The 15,227-nt window shown below is 35.5% G+C and overlaps 1 protein-coding gene across 2 annotated transcripts in view; it reads right to left on the bottom strand.

Moving 5' to 3' along the window:
- Positions 1-15,227, bottom strand: part of LOC137254048 (uncharacterized) — an 86,957-nt gene that overhangs the window by 31,334 nt on the left and 40,396 nt on the right. The window contains exon 1 of one of the 2 annotated variants that reach the window (XM_067791731.1): positions 4,616-6,074. The exons of the other annotated variant lie outside the window; for it this stretch is intronic. Within the exon in view, the coding sequence (XP_067647832.1) occupies positions 4,616-5,776 (1,161 nt within the window). The 5' untranslated portion in view covers positions 5,777-6,074. Of the gene's footprint in view, positions 1-4,615; positions 6,075-15,227 lie in introns of those variants that run through there. 2 annotated transcript variants of the gene reach the window in all.

The raw sequence follows: 15,227 nt of genomic DNA, 5'->3' as shown, positions 1-15,227 counted from the left end.
AAATGATAATTGATAGCAATATAACACAAGCCCAGATTTATAAATTATTATAAATTTTTCAATGAAAACGAATTTTATGTTGACTAATGAATGATTTTTTGAGAAGACTTTGCATGAAGAAGTTCATTTAAAGGTTTTACCGAGAGACGATCGCTCTTCAAAATTTCTCGCGACGGTTAGCCAAAAACTTTTAACAAATATATTCATTAGAAAAAAATTGAAAGTCATTTCAGTACCACAATAGCTCTTTTTTAAGCTCACTCAATTGAAAGTGGTTTTTTAAAAAAGGTCGCTTTGCAATGGATAAGCACAAGTAAATTCTTATACTAACAAAAAAGCCAAATTAAGAAAAATTAATAAGGGGAAATCATAGGCAACAGTAGATATTCTCGATTTAAAAACTCTTTGAATAAATGCACTGACGACGATCAGAAATTCTCAACTGAACAAAACTGCTTTTACGGGTAAGCACAACAAATTAAAGCAAACGCCAATTGAAATCAGCGAAGTTGCCACAACTAAAACCATTGAAAGTGAAAAATTACTAAGGCAGATAAAGACCAGACAGACCAACAAATAAGGCCACAATCGTTGAAAAATAATATCAATAAAATATTTTTGTGCGATAAGAGACTAAAATGTACTGAGTTTGCGGATTCCTTTCACATGATAAGAAATCAAACATATGTACGTAGATACATACGCATACTGCCAGCTGTATGAGGGAAAAAGTATGTAAGTAATGAACAAAAGGACACTTAGATTAAGGGAGCAGTAAAGACAGTTACACATGGTGCTACATATTCTCTTCTTTCTAACACAATATGGTATTTATTTACATAAAAAGTCATATATGTATATGGTTTACTTGTCTCCAAGGAAATTTATTGTTCGACTATGACAAAGAATGGTAAAAATCAAATGATGAGATTTACTCTTGGAAAACATATATATGTATATACTGATTGTGTTCATGAGCTTGAGGATATGATTATAAAGTAGAAGTTGACAGCAGGTGAGTTATGGCGGTGATAAAAGGTCTTTTTGTGAATGAGGGCAAAAGTGGAAAAAAAGCACCAACAAATATTCAGTTGATTGCTCTGCGAATAATTTGGGCAGGGTTTTTTTTTTTTTTGCTTTGTCGATTTTCGAGAATTTCATTGATTTATTGTATCTTGTGATTTAACTGGAAACGCAAATGTAAATATTGATTAAATATTTCGATGGATTTCATTTGACCATATACCTGTGCATATTTATTATTTTGATACTCATAAGCATTTACTTCTTTGAAAAATAGCTTAAAACAAATGCACTTATATAGAATCAAGATTTTGATAACACGAATAATTAATACTTTTACCAAACGCACCCTAAAAATTTATTTTTATATGGATTATGTGAGATATTTAGTTACTTCTTTTGAAAGTGCCATGACGTGTCGTACTAAAAAACTCCATGAATTGGTAGTACGTGGCGTACGATATACTTTTCCAGAATTTTCAGAACGAGGCAACTGAGAGTATAAAAGCAGCGTAAGTTGAGGAACAACGATTCAGTTGATTTGAAAACGGTGTAATTGAAGTACGCAAAAAATTTAATTATGTAGTACTGCTACCCTAATAGTGTTGAAAATAAAGAATATTTTGCTATGCTGAATACTTGAGTTTTTTATTCGACAGTTCAGTCATCCGAACGATAATAAAGGCAGTAGAATCAGGTACTTCTAAAATTCCGTTCAATAAGTTTGTAAAAACATATTTAAAATTAGATTTTTTTTCGGGACTAAAATTATAAATAGTCGTGGGTTAATAACTACTAAACGGTTTTCTTATTTTTGCACTTTTTATGAGAGATAACGCCTATCAAAGCGACTAACATATATTTTATTCGCAAGGATCGTAAGATTTTCAATTTTTTAACACGCTTTTATTAGCTTGGCCTGTATGTAACGGAATTTTTGAACTTAATTTTCACCGGTTTCTAGAAGTCTGGTTAATTTGAAACTTTGCATAGTGTGATGGTGTGGTGACATAAGGTCAACGGCCATAAGGTCAATTGGCCTTATTACCATTTTGAATGGCCATAAGTTTGATTGAAAATTTGCACACGTATCAAGGCTCGATGACAATGCATTAATATGATGGTGTGGTGACATAAGGTCAACGGCGATAAGGTCAATTGAACTTATGACCACCCCAAATGGCCATAGATTTGAAACCTTGCACATAATGCGAAAAACGCTTCCTCTATTAATGATAGAAGTGGATGCATAGCACATCTACGAAAGAGCATACTACGCTTTTATTAGCTTGGCCTGTATCTATCTATGTATTCATGTATGTATGTAACGGAATCTGGAGTGGAGCCGAGAGCCCCGGTAATACAGAGCTCCGAACTCCGTTACACCTTTTGAAGCATTTTAAGATACGTGCTTTTAGCTAGTGCAGGCCACCAGACCAAGGCACCATAAAGAAGAATCGGGCGCACAATGGCTGTGTAAATCCAGTAGGTCACCTTAGGGGAGAATCCCCAGGAGGTTCCAATTGCCCTCTTGCAGGTAAACAGCTCTGCTGCTGCCTTCTTGCTCGCTCCACTATATGGTCACTCCATAATAGCTTCCTATCCAGAATTACTCCCAAATACTTGACTTGATCGCTAAACGCTAAGAACGTACCCCCAATTCTTGGCGGTTTAAGATTTGGTACTTTGTACCTCCTCGTGAAGAGGACAAGCTCGGTTTTATCCGGGTTGACTTCCAAACCTGTGGCGGGTTGTGCTCCTGGAGCAGCTCCAGGATGTCAGCTGGGTCCGTTACAGGAACCCAGGCTCTAGCCCTTGGTCGTGAGTGGATATCACGCGCCTCCACTACCATGAGGCGCGGGGCCGGATATACCACCCTTATCAGCGTGACGGCGGCCCTATAGAAGTTTACCGACCTGGCGTCGTCACAGCCAATTAGCTTGGCATTACCCTAGAACCACCCTGCATCGGTGTAAGATGGCGGTGGAAAAGGGTTGTCTTTCTTAACCTTAACACCCACCGTAGCGAGCGCGGCCTCGATCCACTTCCACTGTTGTTTCGGGATCCTGCCATCTTCGCTGCTCTCGTCTATAATGCCAATGATCTGCCGACCCTTGGCAATTTCGGCGAGCCAGCCTCCCTGTGTTTTGGCCCTTTTCGGTGCCGTGGGGTTGGATTCATCCGTGGACCGCTGGCATTTCGAGGTTTCATCACTCTCGACAAAATATTTAAAATTACTTGAACTAAAAAATTAAAAATAAATAATAGTTTAAAAAAAACTAAAAAAAAACACGCTTTTATAGCTAACCGAACTAAAAAGTAGAAAATTATTTTCAATTAAAAAGAGTTTATATAAAAGTAGTAGAAAGTCAAACAATCATTTATAGTTAATCACCTCAAAATAAAATTATAATAAAATTTAAGTTATTAACAGAATAATTAAATGCACAGTAAAAAGCGTGCGGTGCTTGATATTGAATTTTACAATCATTCTATTGGCAACTATCTGAGAGGAAAGATATGAAATGTAGTCAAATGCTCCCCACGCCTTTTAATCTGAATTAAATTATTCTGTTAATAACTTAAATTTTATTATAATTTTATTTTGAGGTGATTAACTATAAATGATTGTTTGACCTTCTACTACTTTTATATAAACTCTATTTAATTGAAAATTATTTTGTACTTTTTAGTTCCGTTAGCTACAAAAGCGTGTTTTTTTTAAACTGTTATTTGTTTATTTGTATTAATCTTAAATTTTTAAACTTTCGAATCTGAAAAATGTGATGTTCAGCATTTTAATTTGTTGTACAGGGCGTATGATGAACATTCAATTTTTCAGATGCGAAAGTTTAAAAAAATTATATTTTCAGCTTCATTTGAATAAGTAAAATCAGGCGCTTTGTCCTCTCTTATTGGTCATTTGAAAAAATAAATAGAGTGTTGCCGTATAGTGCAATCGAAGTCAATGAGCCACTTGGTAAATTAGGTACTAGGTACTTTCAAAGCCTGAAGTCCGGGGAATATTTGCGAAAATTTTTTCCCGATTATTATTTAAATTAAGTTGAGCAGCCAGAGGAGGACAATACAACTTGAAAGCGTGAAACGTAAGATTTCATGTGCATTTCTATCATCCACCAGATCGGTGACTAAAGCTTAATCAATATTAACTGTAACTTTATAAAAGCGACCATACGCAGAATCAATCAAGTGCTCATATTAAGGAAAATGAGCGCTGGAAGGTCAGAGCTCTGGCATCTTCAGCCTCCTGTTAAAATCTTAAAAACAATGTGTGAAAATAAAAATAAATAAAATTGCCAAATAACGGTTAAGTGAGTTATTGAATACAAATCATTTTTTTAGTTTTGCACGCGAGTTTAACAACCAAGAAAAAATACTCTAAAGCATTCTTGGCCGCATGTAGAAAACAGATGTCAAATATTTTTCTGCACATTTTTGTTTTATTTTGTAAAGCGGTTTTGCAAGTCATCTTTGATGTGCGTTTAAGTATTCAGGTACGCACAATATATTTGTGTACGTGTTAGGGTGTAATAAATGAATAAGAACCAGACAGTTTGGTATACATACACACCTGGTAGTCCATAAAGTTATTGAAGTGCATATATGAGCAATTACTGAGGGCATCCGTGCCATCAACGCTATCACCATCGCTATGGCTATGTATTTCCTGCTCGTCTTTTACGCCCTCTCGTGCTAAATTATCTCCCTTAAATGAAACACGTTTAGCTGTTTGACGCATAGATCCACGGTGATAGCTCGATGCCCGCCGGCCGCGTCCCAATGTATTTGATAGTCCTGAACTCACTCCGGTTAGTGAGCCGAGTGTGCCAGAGAAGCGTGCCGAGTTCATTGCATCACCTGCCGCTGAAGCAAATGTGCCCATCATTTGTGCAAAAGCAGTGCAACCGACGGCTTCTGGCTCTTGATTTTGACTTTGATGTTGTTGTTGCTGTTGATGAGGATGTAGGTGTTGATGTTGGAGTTGATGGTGACGTCCACTAGCTACATTGTTGTTAGCAGTTAACATAGGCTGAAGCATCATACTGCAGCCACCAAAACGAAAATTTGGTATACAGGTGGTGCCAGATACGCTACCTCCATACTCACTACCCTCGAAATCACTTTCATCGCCAACTAAGACACCTGCCCCATTAACGTTGACATCAATATTGGCGGGAGCGAAGCTACGCGGCAATGTTGCGCTTTCAATTGTGTCTGGCGTCCGGGACGATGCGGTAATTGCGCCCGTATAAATTATATTTAGAGTAGGTGGCAATGACTGCTGGAGCTGTGTTTGTGGAATCTGTTGCTGAGTTTGTGGATGCTGTTGCAGGTGTGAACTCTGCTGGTGCTGTTGTGGTTGTTGTTGTTGCTGCTGCTGCTCGATAGTTGGAATCAAAAGTGTTTGTGTTTGTAACAATTTTGTGCCACCACTGAGGATGCCAAGAGGACTGTGTTGGTGTTGGGCAATTTGATGCGAATTAGAAGCGGAGGTAGAAAATACTTGTGTAGGTTGGAACTGACAGATGTGCTCGCTGTTTTCTAATTCGTTGTCGACGGTTTTTTGTGGGGCTACCGCTGCTGCTGTCAAAACTGCGTTGCCTGGTGATACCATTGAAGTCGGTATCATCACGATGGGAACCACTGTAGCCACATTAGCTCCAGCACCGCCAGAACGCTGCATCAATTCAATTTGACACATCTCTTCATAACTCAATGGGCGCAATTCCATTTTGTAATTTAATTTTAAAACCAAAACAAGCGAAGTTTTGTTTGCAAAAAATATATATACTTTTTTTTATTTCATACTTTTTAAATTAACTGCTAAAGCTTTCGTATCTTATGCACACACATTTTGTATATTTACGTGTATGCTTCACGGAACGTAACTGAAGGAAATTCACTTTATTCATCACATTTTGCTACTTATTTTTCTTCGCCCACCCAAATGTCTTCCGCTCACACTTCCCTTTCCGGTCGTTCATTGAAATGTTTATATTTCGCGACGCGACAGTTTATTGAGGTGCAACTTTACCAAAGAAGAGCCGAATAATGACTGAACTGCTATCAACTTAAAATTCGCGCTCTCGCCTTGGCATTTTTTGGAAATTCTTTTGACAGATTCCAGAGGATACTTTCTTCAGCTTCCACAAATTCGAAAGTCCTACCTACATTTCCTTTGAACCTTTGGTTCTTCCTACCCAGGGATCACCGTCCAAATATTGTTTTAAAAGTACAAATTTCTCGCTAATGTTTAGCAGTTGAATATGAAATGCAGATTCTGCGCATTGCTAATTTTTCTTCTCTGAGAACTTTCTGCAATCAAAATGTCTGTCGATGATTTGCTCTGACTGTTATCCTTTGAAAAAAAAAGCGCATCAAATAAGACTGTAATTTTATTTGGTTTCAATTATTGTAAAACGCTCTGGTAATTGAAAGGTTAACAACTTATAAAATTATATTATATTCTATTTGTACATTACAGAGATATAATTTAGTTTTTAGTTAATTATTTGGATTCTCCTCTAGCTCTGTGCAAATATAGCCTCCTCGAAAGATGTGTAGACAAAAGTTCTTCTCGCTACCAAAGTATTGGAGAATTGCAACCTTTCCACTAGTTTTATTCGCAACCAACTGTTGTACCTTTCTATTTATATGTATTTGTATGTGTGTGTGAATGTATGTTAGTAGTCTTATTAACAATGCACATAAATCGTCTTTGCTTGCCAGTTGTTTGTTTTAATACACTGTTTTTGAAAGGAGAATGCATACATACTTAACGAATTTAGTGCAATTTCTCTTATTTGCAATCTTCTACTAACGTTCGAATCACTAAACTGATGAGCAAATAACTCCACTATTCAATAATGCAAAATGGCCGTTATTACAGTACTTCAAAATAACACTTCTACTTCTCGACAGGTAGCGTGATTAAATCAAACTCATTCTGATTCTCAGCTTTACCTCCTCTTATACTATGTGATTTCCTCGTTCGCATACTTCTAGGCGTTTCTATTTCTAGAATTTACTACTCGTTTACCAGCTATAATTTTCTCAGCTATAACTACAGATGCACGATGATTGTCGTTTCTCGCATAGCCCATACGCGTCTATATGTGAGTGATACTTCCACAGATGATTACCTACTTTTGGGAGTATCTCATATATAGATATATGCATGTGTTTGTGCGTTTCATCCTGCTGCGTGTACGTACATATGTGTAGAAATAATGATTGATTCGTATATGTAGATACAAGTGACAGCTTGTTTTATTGTTGTTGTGGCTTTATTTACTTAGTATCAGATTAGAGATGTGAGTATCACTTAGGGTCAGTAATATTCGTCGCAATATGTATGCATGTGACGCTTCAACTGTTCTATTTGTATTACTTAATTTAAATCGCTCCCACTCTTTGATATCAGCGGACGTATTGTTATTGGGTAATGTTTCTGTGCCAGTATATTTAAAAATCATATTTTTCATCCAATTGCGGTCATACGTCCATATATAAACATTTTAACAGACTGATACCTTGATATTACAGGTATTGAAAAAAAAAACTAGTTCTAGGGTTTATGAGTGTTATAAATACAAATTTTAGTGAGAACCGCGGAAGGAGTTTGACGAATAGTTGGCTCATATGCCCACAAATAACATCCCCCTGAAATGCGTTTAAATGCTAATATGAAATTTTTTTAATCCTGCCAACGTAAAAGTAAATCTTTAAAACCCTAATAAACATCAAATAATTTAAGGTCCTTTTATGCTCATGACTAAAATAATTTTAAGCTATAATAATGAGAATCTATTTGTGTGGTTACATTCAAACTAATTTCTATCTACAAATTGGCTTATTATCTAACAATAAACTTGAAATACCTCAATAACAGCAGTAATAGCGATAACAATGGCCAATCGAGAGTATCTGTGCAAGTAATATTAAGTGATTATGCTTATGTATGTATATATATATGTATGTCAGGCGAATACCACACACAAAACATATATCGAGTTAAGCTTTATTGTAAATGTGGCATAAAAAAAAGTAATAAATCTTCAATAATGGTAAAATGTTGTCAAGAAGTTTATTCGGATCTGAATTTTAGACACACTTTTACACGCATATATACATAAATATTGTATGTGATGGGTAAAAATGCATATAAACTTTATTGAAAGCGGCGCAATCTTTTACGGATTGGAAGATATTGCTCTTCCATTGATTAAAAAGAATAACGGTTTGTCACATTCAATAAAAAAATTCCTTACAAGTATGAACATATCAATAAATAGAAAAAACAATTTAATAACAAGGCACACGCAAAACTGCCTTTTCGACAAGAACTTTTAGAAAGAAAGAAATAAAAACGCACGGACCTGTCGATATGTAAGCATGCATGTCCGTTGGAAACAGCAAAGCGGAAAGCATAAAGGAAACCAACATGGAAGCCAACAGAAAGGCAGTCATTTACTTACCTTCTTAATTTTACTACTCAAATCTTATCTTTTCTTCCAGAAAGTGAGTTGAAAAGAGACAATATGACAGTGCATGAAGAAAGTTTGGGAATATACATGCTATACATGCATATATCAAATAAACTTCATATGTATGTAAGTACATATTTATGTTTGTATTTTACCACAACCATAATGGCATACATTTTTAATGATGCGAAAATTTTTATTGTTTTCCTTTACGCTACATGACTTTTATATCAGATTTTTTGTTATAACCGTTTTACCCATTATAACTGATTTTTAATTTCAACTTCACAACATCTGGCTAAGTAAAAATTTGATAGAAAAAGTATGTGTAATGGCAATTGAGAATGAACATTTCATGTTTAATATTGTTTACACTCAAAACCCATTGTGAGCGTCCGAGAATTATTTGGTTACTTGATTGTGTAAATAAATAAAAATACAAGCCGAATCTAAGTCGCTACATGTGTGCCAACTAACACTTGAATTAAATTTAAACTTAAATATTTTCAGCTCATGCCACATCTTTCTTTCAGAGCAGGGGTCTCAAACTACAAGGTAATTTAAAAGGTTAAAAGGCTTTCGTGATGAGTTGATGACACTATCATTATAAGGGCGTAAAATTATAAAATTGAATATTTTATCAGACGCTCTCTCCCATGTTTTTTCTTTCCCTTAACATTCTTTTCCTTTTCACTTATTTGCACGCTATAGTGGCTGAACACAGTTCCTAATTAAAATCGGCTTTTTCGTCTCACATATTTTTGCTCATTTAATTTTTTTGTGTTAGTTGGTGTTGTCAATGAGATGTACATACATTAGTAAATACGTAAACAAGTCGGAGGAATCGGATGCACACGTAAAATATTTTACACGGTAAATATATTTTCGTAGAAAGTGCAATATCACATATGTTGATTTGTTGAAGTGTCGTAAGTACTAACGCACATATTACTAGAAAAAAATGTTGTATTTTAAGACAACTCGTTATTAACCCGTTAATTTGAATATTCGAAAATCTGTGTTGAAATAAAACCCGTTAAAAAATAAAAAAAATGCCACGGAAAAAACATTTTATGGCTTTTTTTCAAATTTGCATTTACGTGCTTTCTAGAACGCTTTAATCTTGGCTCTGCACTTTGAACAACAGCATACGTGCGAATGCAAATTTATAGGCGAGAGGTGTGCAAAAAGGTGCACCAAGAAGGTCAGCGAACTGGTGTATGCACATACTACACGACAATGCTTTCATGTACAATTTCCTAACTTTAATGCAAGAAGATGCCATGTCATGTCAGTTCGTTTATATGCTTTCAGCTGCGCTCATTGCTGAGTTTGTCCTAGAAATATAGATGAATGGTAGCTGTGTTGTTATAATTTAGAAATAGCGAACATGATTTTTAGTGAAAACGCGTAGAAATATGGTAGACGGGAAATACGCTACTTAGAATAATTAAAAACCACGGAAAATGTGATCATATGCACAAATACATTAAAAAATAAAAAATAAATGTAAGGTGCGATAACCTCCGAAGAGATCTAAGGCCGAGCTTATCTTCCAATTTGCGTCGTGCTCCTCTTGATTTTTCCCTACAAATTGGCAGGACGGGACCTACATGTTTTATGCCGACTCCGAACGGCATCTGCAAGGCAGATGAGTTTTCACTGAGAGCTTTTCATGGCAGAAATACACTCGGAGCGCTTGCCAGACACTGCCGAGGGGCGACCCCGCTTAGAAAAATTTTCTTCTAATTGAAAAACCTTATTTCTAAAATTTTGATGTTGCTTTGCCCGGGAGTTGAACCCAGGGCATACGGTGTGATAGGCGGAGCACGCTACCATCACACCACGGTGGCCGCACAAATACATTAAGAAGCGCAAATATGAATATATTTGGCGTACCCTGCTACTGTCAGCTATCATAACTTAGAGCCTTTCACGTCCATATGTAGTCGTACAACGAAAAGTATATTAAATTTTTTTAACATATTTAAGGTATTTTCTAATGAAATGCATCGATGAGTTTTTAGATAGCCCTTTAGTCATGTAATATAACTAACTTGGCACTACACTCTTAGCCTTAGAGATTTTTTCAATAACTTTTCCCCATAGAATAAGTTTAACATTTGTAAATAATTTAAGCCAGTAGCTAATGCGAAAGCAGAAAGTTAATGAATCTCAAAGATTTACATGTATTAAGAGTATGAATTATAATTATTCATTACTACCATAAACATACATACATATCCTCGGCACACAATACGTCAACAGTGCCTTTGCTGCACGCTGCAAGCGAACAATTTTTATGACAAAGATTAATTTGGAATAATTTAAAGCAGTGCCCGCCAAGTAGCGATTATGTTTATTCTTTCATGAACTGACATATATGTATCTACATACAAGTAGGGTTGGCAAAAATTATAAAGAAATCGATTAAATAATCAAATGATTATTCGCAAGCTAACACGCAAAAGTTTTTTGCTTTTAATTATAAATAACGATAAGTTTTAGGTTAACCGAGTTTTAAAGGGACCTGAGGAATTTGACTCTTGATTTTACAATTTTTTTATAGTTTGCTTTTTAGTAAGCCATAAATAAATTAAGCAAGTAGTTTTAGCTTTGACAATTTTCAGATTACGTTGATCTAGATGGTCATCATAGACCTTGCATAGATTGAATGTGTCCATAGTGTTACCAGAATTTATTTGACAACGAAATGGAACCACCCCAATTAGGTACCTATGTTTTAGTATAACTCCGTCCTCTTAACAAATACTACAAGTTTTCTAGGCCGTAGCTTAGTTACTGCCCACTGTGGCAACACTGCCGCCCCAAATTGCTGGAGCCTTGACCTCGCGAGCGCAGGTCGCGAAAACAGAAACTTCTCAACTGTTTCTTCCTGCAACTTGCGCTTTTTACATCTGCTGTTACTGACGAGGCCTAACTTATAAGCAGGTGCCGCTAGAATACAGGATCCAGTTGGTATGTCCATCTACCAAAAGGTCTTCGAGTGCTAAACCCTCCTTTGCCAACTTATCGGCCTTTTCGTTCACTTGTAACCTCTTATGACCCGCATCCCAGTATAGACGTATGGTCTGGCCTGAGCGAAGTCTCTACAATACATCTTTCCATGCCAAGAAACTTTTGGATGAAGAATTATGTGAGATTATTACCTCGATCGGCGCCTGCCTATCAGTATATATATTGACGCGACCGCAGCTTAAGTACGCCTTCACCAGAATTTCTGCTGCTTCATAAGGGAGTCTGTTAATTCTATTTCAAAAATTCCAATTATTAACAACAAACACGAAAGCAATTCAATAACATTACGCTTTATTTTATTTGTGTGTTGCTTAGAATTGTGTTTTTTTTTTTTCAATAAAAACATTCGTGAAGCTGCATCAAAGTAAGTTAAAATTCTTGGCCCAAAAATTAAACATTAAATAAATAAAAAATATTATGTATACGCAATGGCGCCCTACGTGGTGAGGTAGTAGAGTGCTTCGCCTGTCACACCGTTCGAGAACCGGGCAAACAGCTTCAAAAATTTTGAAACAAGTTTCTTTTCAATTGGAAGAAAGTTCTTCTAAGCGAGGTCGCCCCACGGCAGTGATTTGGCAAGCACTACGAAGGTATTTTTGCTATCAAAAACTTCTCAGTGAAACCTCATCTGCTTTGCAGATACCGTTCGGAGTCGGCGTAAAACATTTAGGTCCCGTCCCGTAAATTTGTACGAACAAGTAAAAGGAGAACGACGCAAATTAAAAGATTAGCTTGGCCTAGCATCTCTCCGGAAGTGTTTACGCTTTGTATCTATTTGTTTTTGTTTATACGCACCGTCAGCCGTTTTTCACGTGGTACGGATGTGTTTGGGTATAATTGGCGGGTTTTTAATAAAACGACTTGCTCATTTCTGTTAGAAAAAAACACAAGAAAGAATAATAATAAATCTAAAGAATGCTCGCTTATTATGTATGAGATTTATTTGGAAAAGTAAAAGATATTGCGTTCTCTGCTAAAGGACGACATTTTTTTGAAAACTCGCAAAGTTCGATTAATTGTCGATGAATTAAATTATAATTGATTAATCTCATCAAATGAATTATCGTTGCTATCCTTACGTACAAGTACTTTATAAATATATGTATGTATATGTACAAGCTTGCGCACTGTTATGTTTTGGTCATTAGCCATAGCCAATCCTTTATGGGTTATAAATTAAGTAGATATAGAGGAACTCGGGGTGCTCTTGTAAAAGGAGAATAGGTTTTTCTTATTTAGTGCTGAATAACTTAACGCGTTTACAGTAAACTCGACTCATATTAAGTAAACTCTCCCGTGAACATCTCACACTTGTACACTTAATTAATATTTTTTTTATTTTTGCTACATTTTTTGACGATATAAGTTAAAATGTAATTATTTTTTGGAGATTTCGACCAAAAAATAAAATGACCAAGAATACCCCAAATTCCCTTACTATACACATGCATGTGTAGCGTAATCTCAGCGACAGCAGGATATCAATAAAAGATAAGTAAACTACGTCAGTGATGAGCTTTAAAGTGAATATTTTTTATACTGTTTGCCATGCCGCTTTAAGCCCTTGCAATTTATCTCCACTTAGCGTTCAAATTACGATAAAAAAGAAAAAATAATAAACTTATTTGAGCTACATCGAGTGTATTTGACAGTGCCTTATTTCATCTTGTTAGCGTTCAAAAAGAAAGCAAATCACATTTTCTCCCTTTTTCTTTAATTTTGTTACTTATCCTATGATTATGATTATTATAAATACATAAATACAATGTACATGGAAAAAACTATCGATGGTCCTGGATAGTCTTAAAAAATATGATATCGATACTATCGATAGTTTTGGGACTCTACTAGTCGCAGTACTGATGAGTGCAAAATGGTAAATTTTGTCGACCCATTAAATTACTTTCAGTAAAAATCCGTTAAAGCAAAGTTAATGACATTTGGAAAATTTATGGTTGATAATTGGTAATAATATTTCCAAATCTATGCGATATATTTTTCTGTCGGAGTAAGACCATGATTTTCCAAAAAAATTTTAATCCAAACTCAAATCAAATAATGTATTATACTTCGGTTGTGGCATCATCAAGGTTCACTATTAGAAATATATTACGCTCCCGCCTCATCATCAGCCATCTGATATTTTCTGCTACTTCTTTTTTGTACTTCTTTGCTACTTAAACCGTTATAGTTATATGTTTTTTTTTGCTTTATGCGTATATGGTGCTGTTTTTTCTATTGTAGTTTGTTACTTTTTTGTTAGACATATTGCTTTTTTTTAATAATATCCAGATTGAGGATGGCTCCTTGTATTCCTGTAAAGTTCGCGTTGTCGTCGAATTTCCGCTTCAACTTTCGATTTGACGTTGCTGATCAAATGCCAATGACAGCGTCTTTCCACCTGCTGCCATCATTTTATAGTAATGAGTTTTAATGCTGTTGAGATATGCCTTACATACATACACATTGAAGGGCTGGGGTGTAATCCGAATTGTGTTTTTCGAATAAACTTCATATGTGGTGCTACCCATAAATAAGTTTAATATATTTTACCCTATCTTCGAACAATTGTAGTAGCAACTATCAATCAAACAAGCCGATCTGAATATTTGATCAGATTACAAGCTCAGTTGACAACACATATGAAGGCTAAGCAAGTGTTTAATAACGTCAACTCATAAGAGTGGTCTTAAATCATTTAGGCCGTCAACTGATTCTACTTCAATGTAGTACATTAAGATTATAGTATCCACTAATGGTGTTAGGGAAAAGGAACTCCTCATGCTAAGTATATTGAAATTTCTTTGTAAGTCCTTGTTAGGTTTACTTAAAAACCCTTCGTTCAAGATATGCAGAAGACTGTCGAGAGTTTTTCGAGAGCTATTCGTTATAAAGTTTGAATGTTTTTATTTTTATTTTTTTAAAGTAAAGAAATAGCTCTTTACTCGTTCTTCAACTTAACCAGCTTTAACTAGGGAATATAAATGGCGTCCGCCGTGGTGTGGTGGTAGCGTGCTGCGCCTACCACACCGAAGATCCAGGGTTCGATTGCCGCGATAAGCAATATTAAAAATTTAGAAACAATTTTTTTCAATTAAAAAAAAGTATTTGCAAAGCGGGTTCACTCCTTTGGCAGTGATTTGACATTCCGAGTTTATTTCTGCCACGAAGAGCTTTTCATTGAAAACTTATATGTCTTGCAGATGCCGTTTGTAGTCGGAGTAGGTCCCGTCGCACCGATTCGTAGAAAAAATTCAAAGGAGCACGAGGTAAATTTGGTAAAAAAGCTCGGTCTTGAATCTCTTCGGAGCTTACCGCGCCATGTATTTATTTATTAATTTTTTTAAATGTAATGGTAAAAGTAGACAAATGAGGATGAAGAGATGCTAAAAGAATAATTGCAATCTTATTCCATTCTTTTGACTTAAAAAGTAAATTAAAGCAGCCTCATAGTTTGCCCTATTAAGCACAGACTTAGTGGATTGAGAGATGTTGTTCCAGTTCGGCTATCCGTATTCCACAAAAAATGTTCACGGTTTACGAAGTGTTCTGATAAGATAGTTAAAACAGAGCATGTGTTGAAACAAAATATTTACTGCTGGAAAAGTTTTGGCAATTTTATATATCATTTGGTTGAAAGAATGTATCAAGAAGAAG

The sequence above is a fragment of the Eurosta solidaginis genome, chromosome 5 (assembly GCF_040869045.1).
Source record: "Eurosta solidaginis isolate ZX-2024a chromosome 5, ASM4086904v1, whole genome shotgun sequence".
NCBI classification, from domain to species: Eukaryota; Metazoa; Arthropoda; class Insecta; order Diptera; family Tephritidae; genus Eurosta; species Eurosta solidaginis.
The sequence above is the reverse complement of the archived record's forward strand: the minus strand, read 5'-3'. Positions and strand labels throughout refer to the sequence as shown.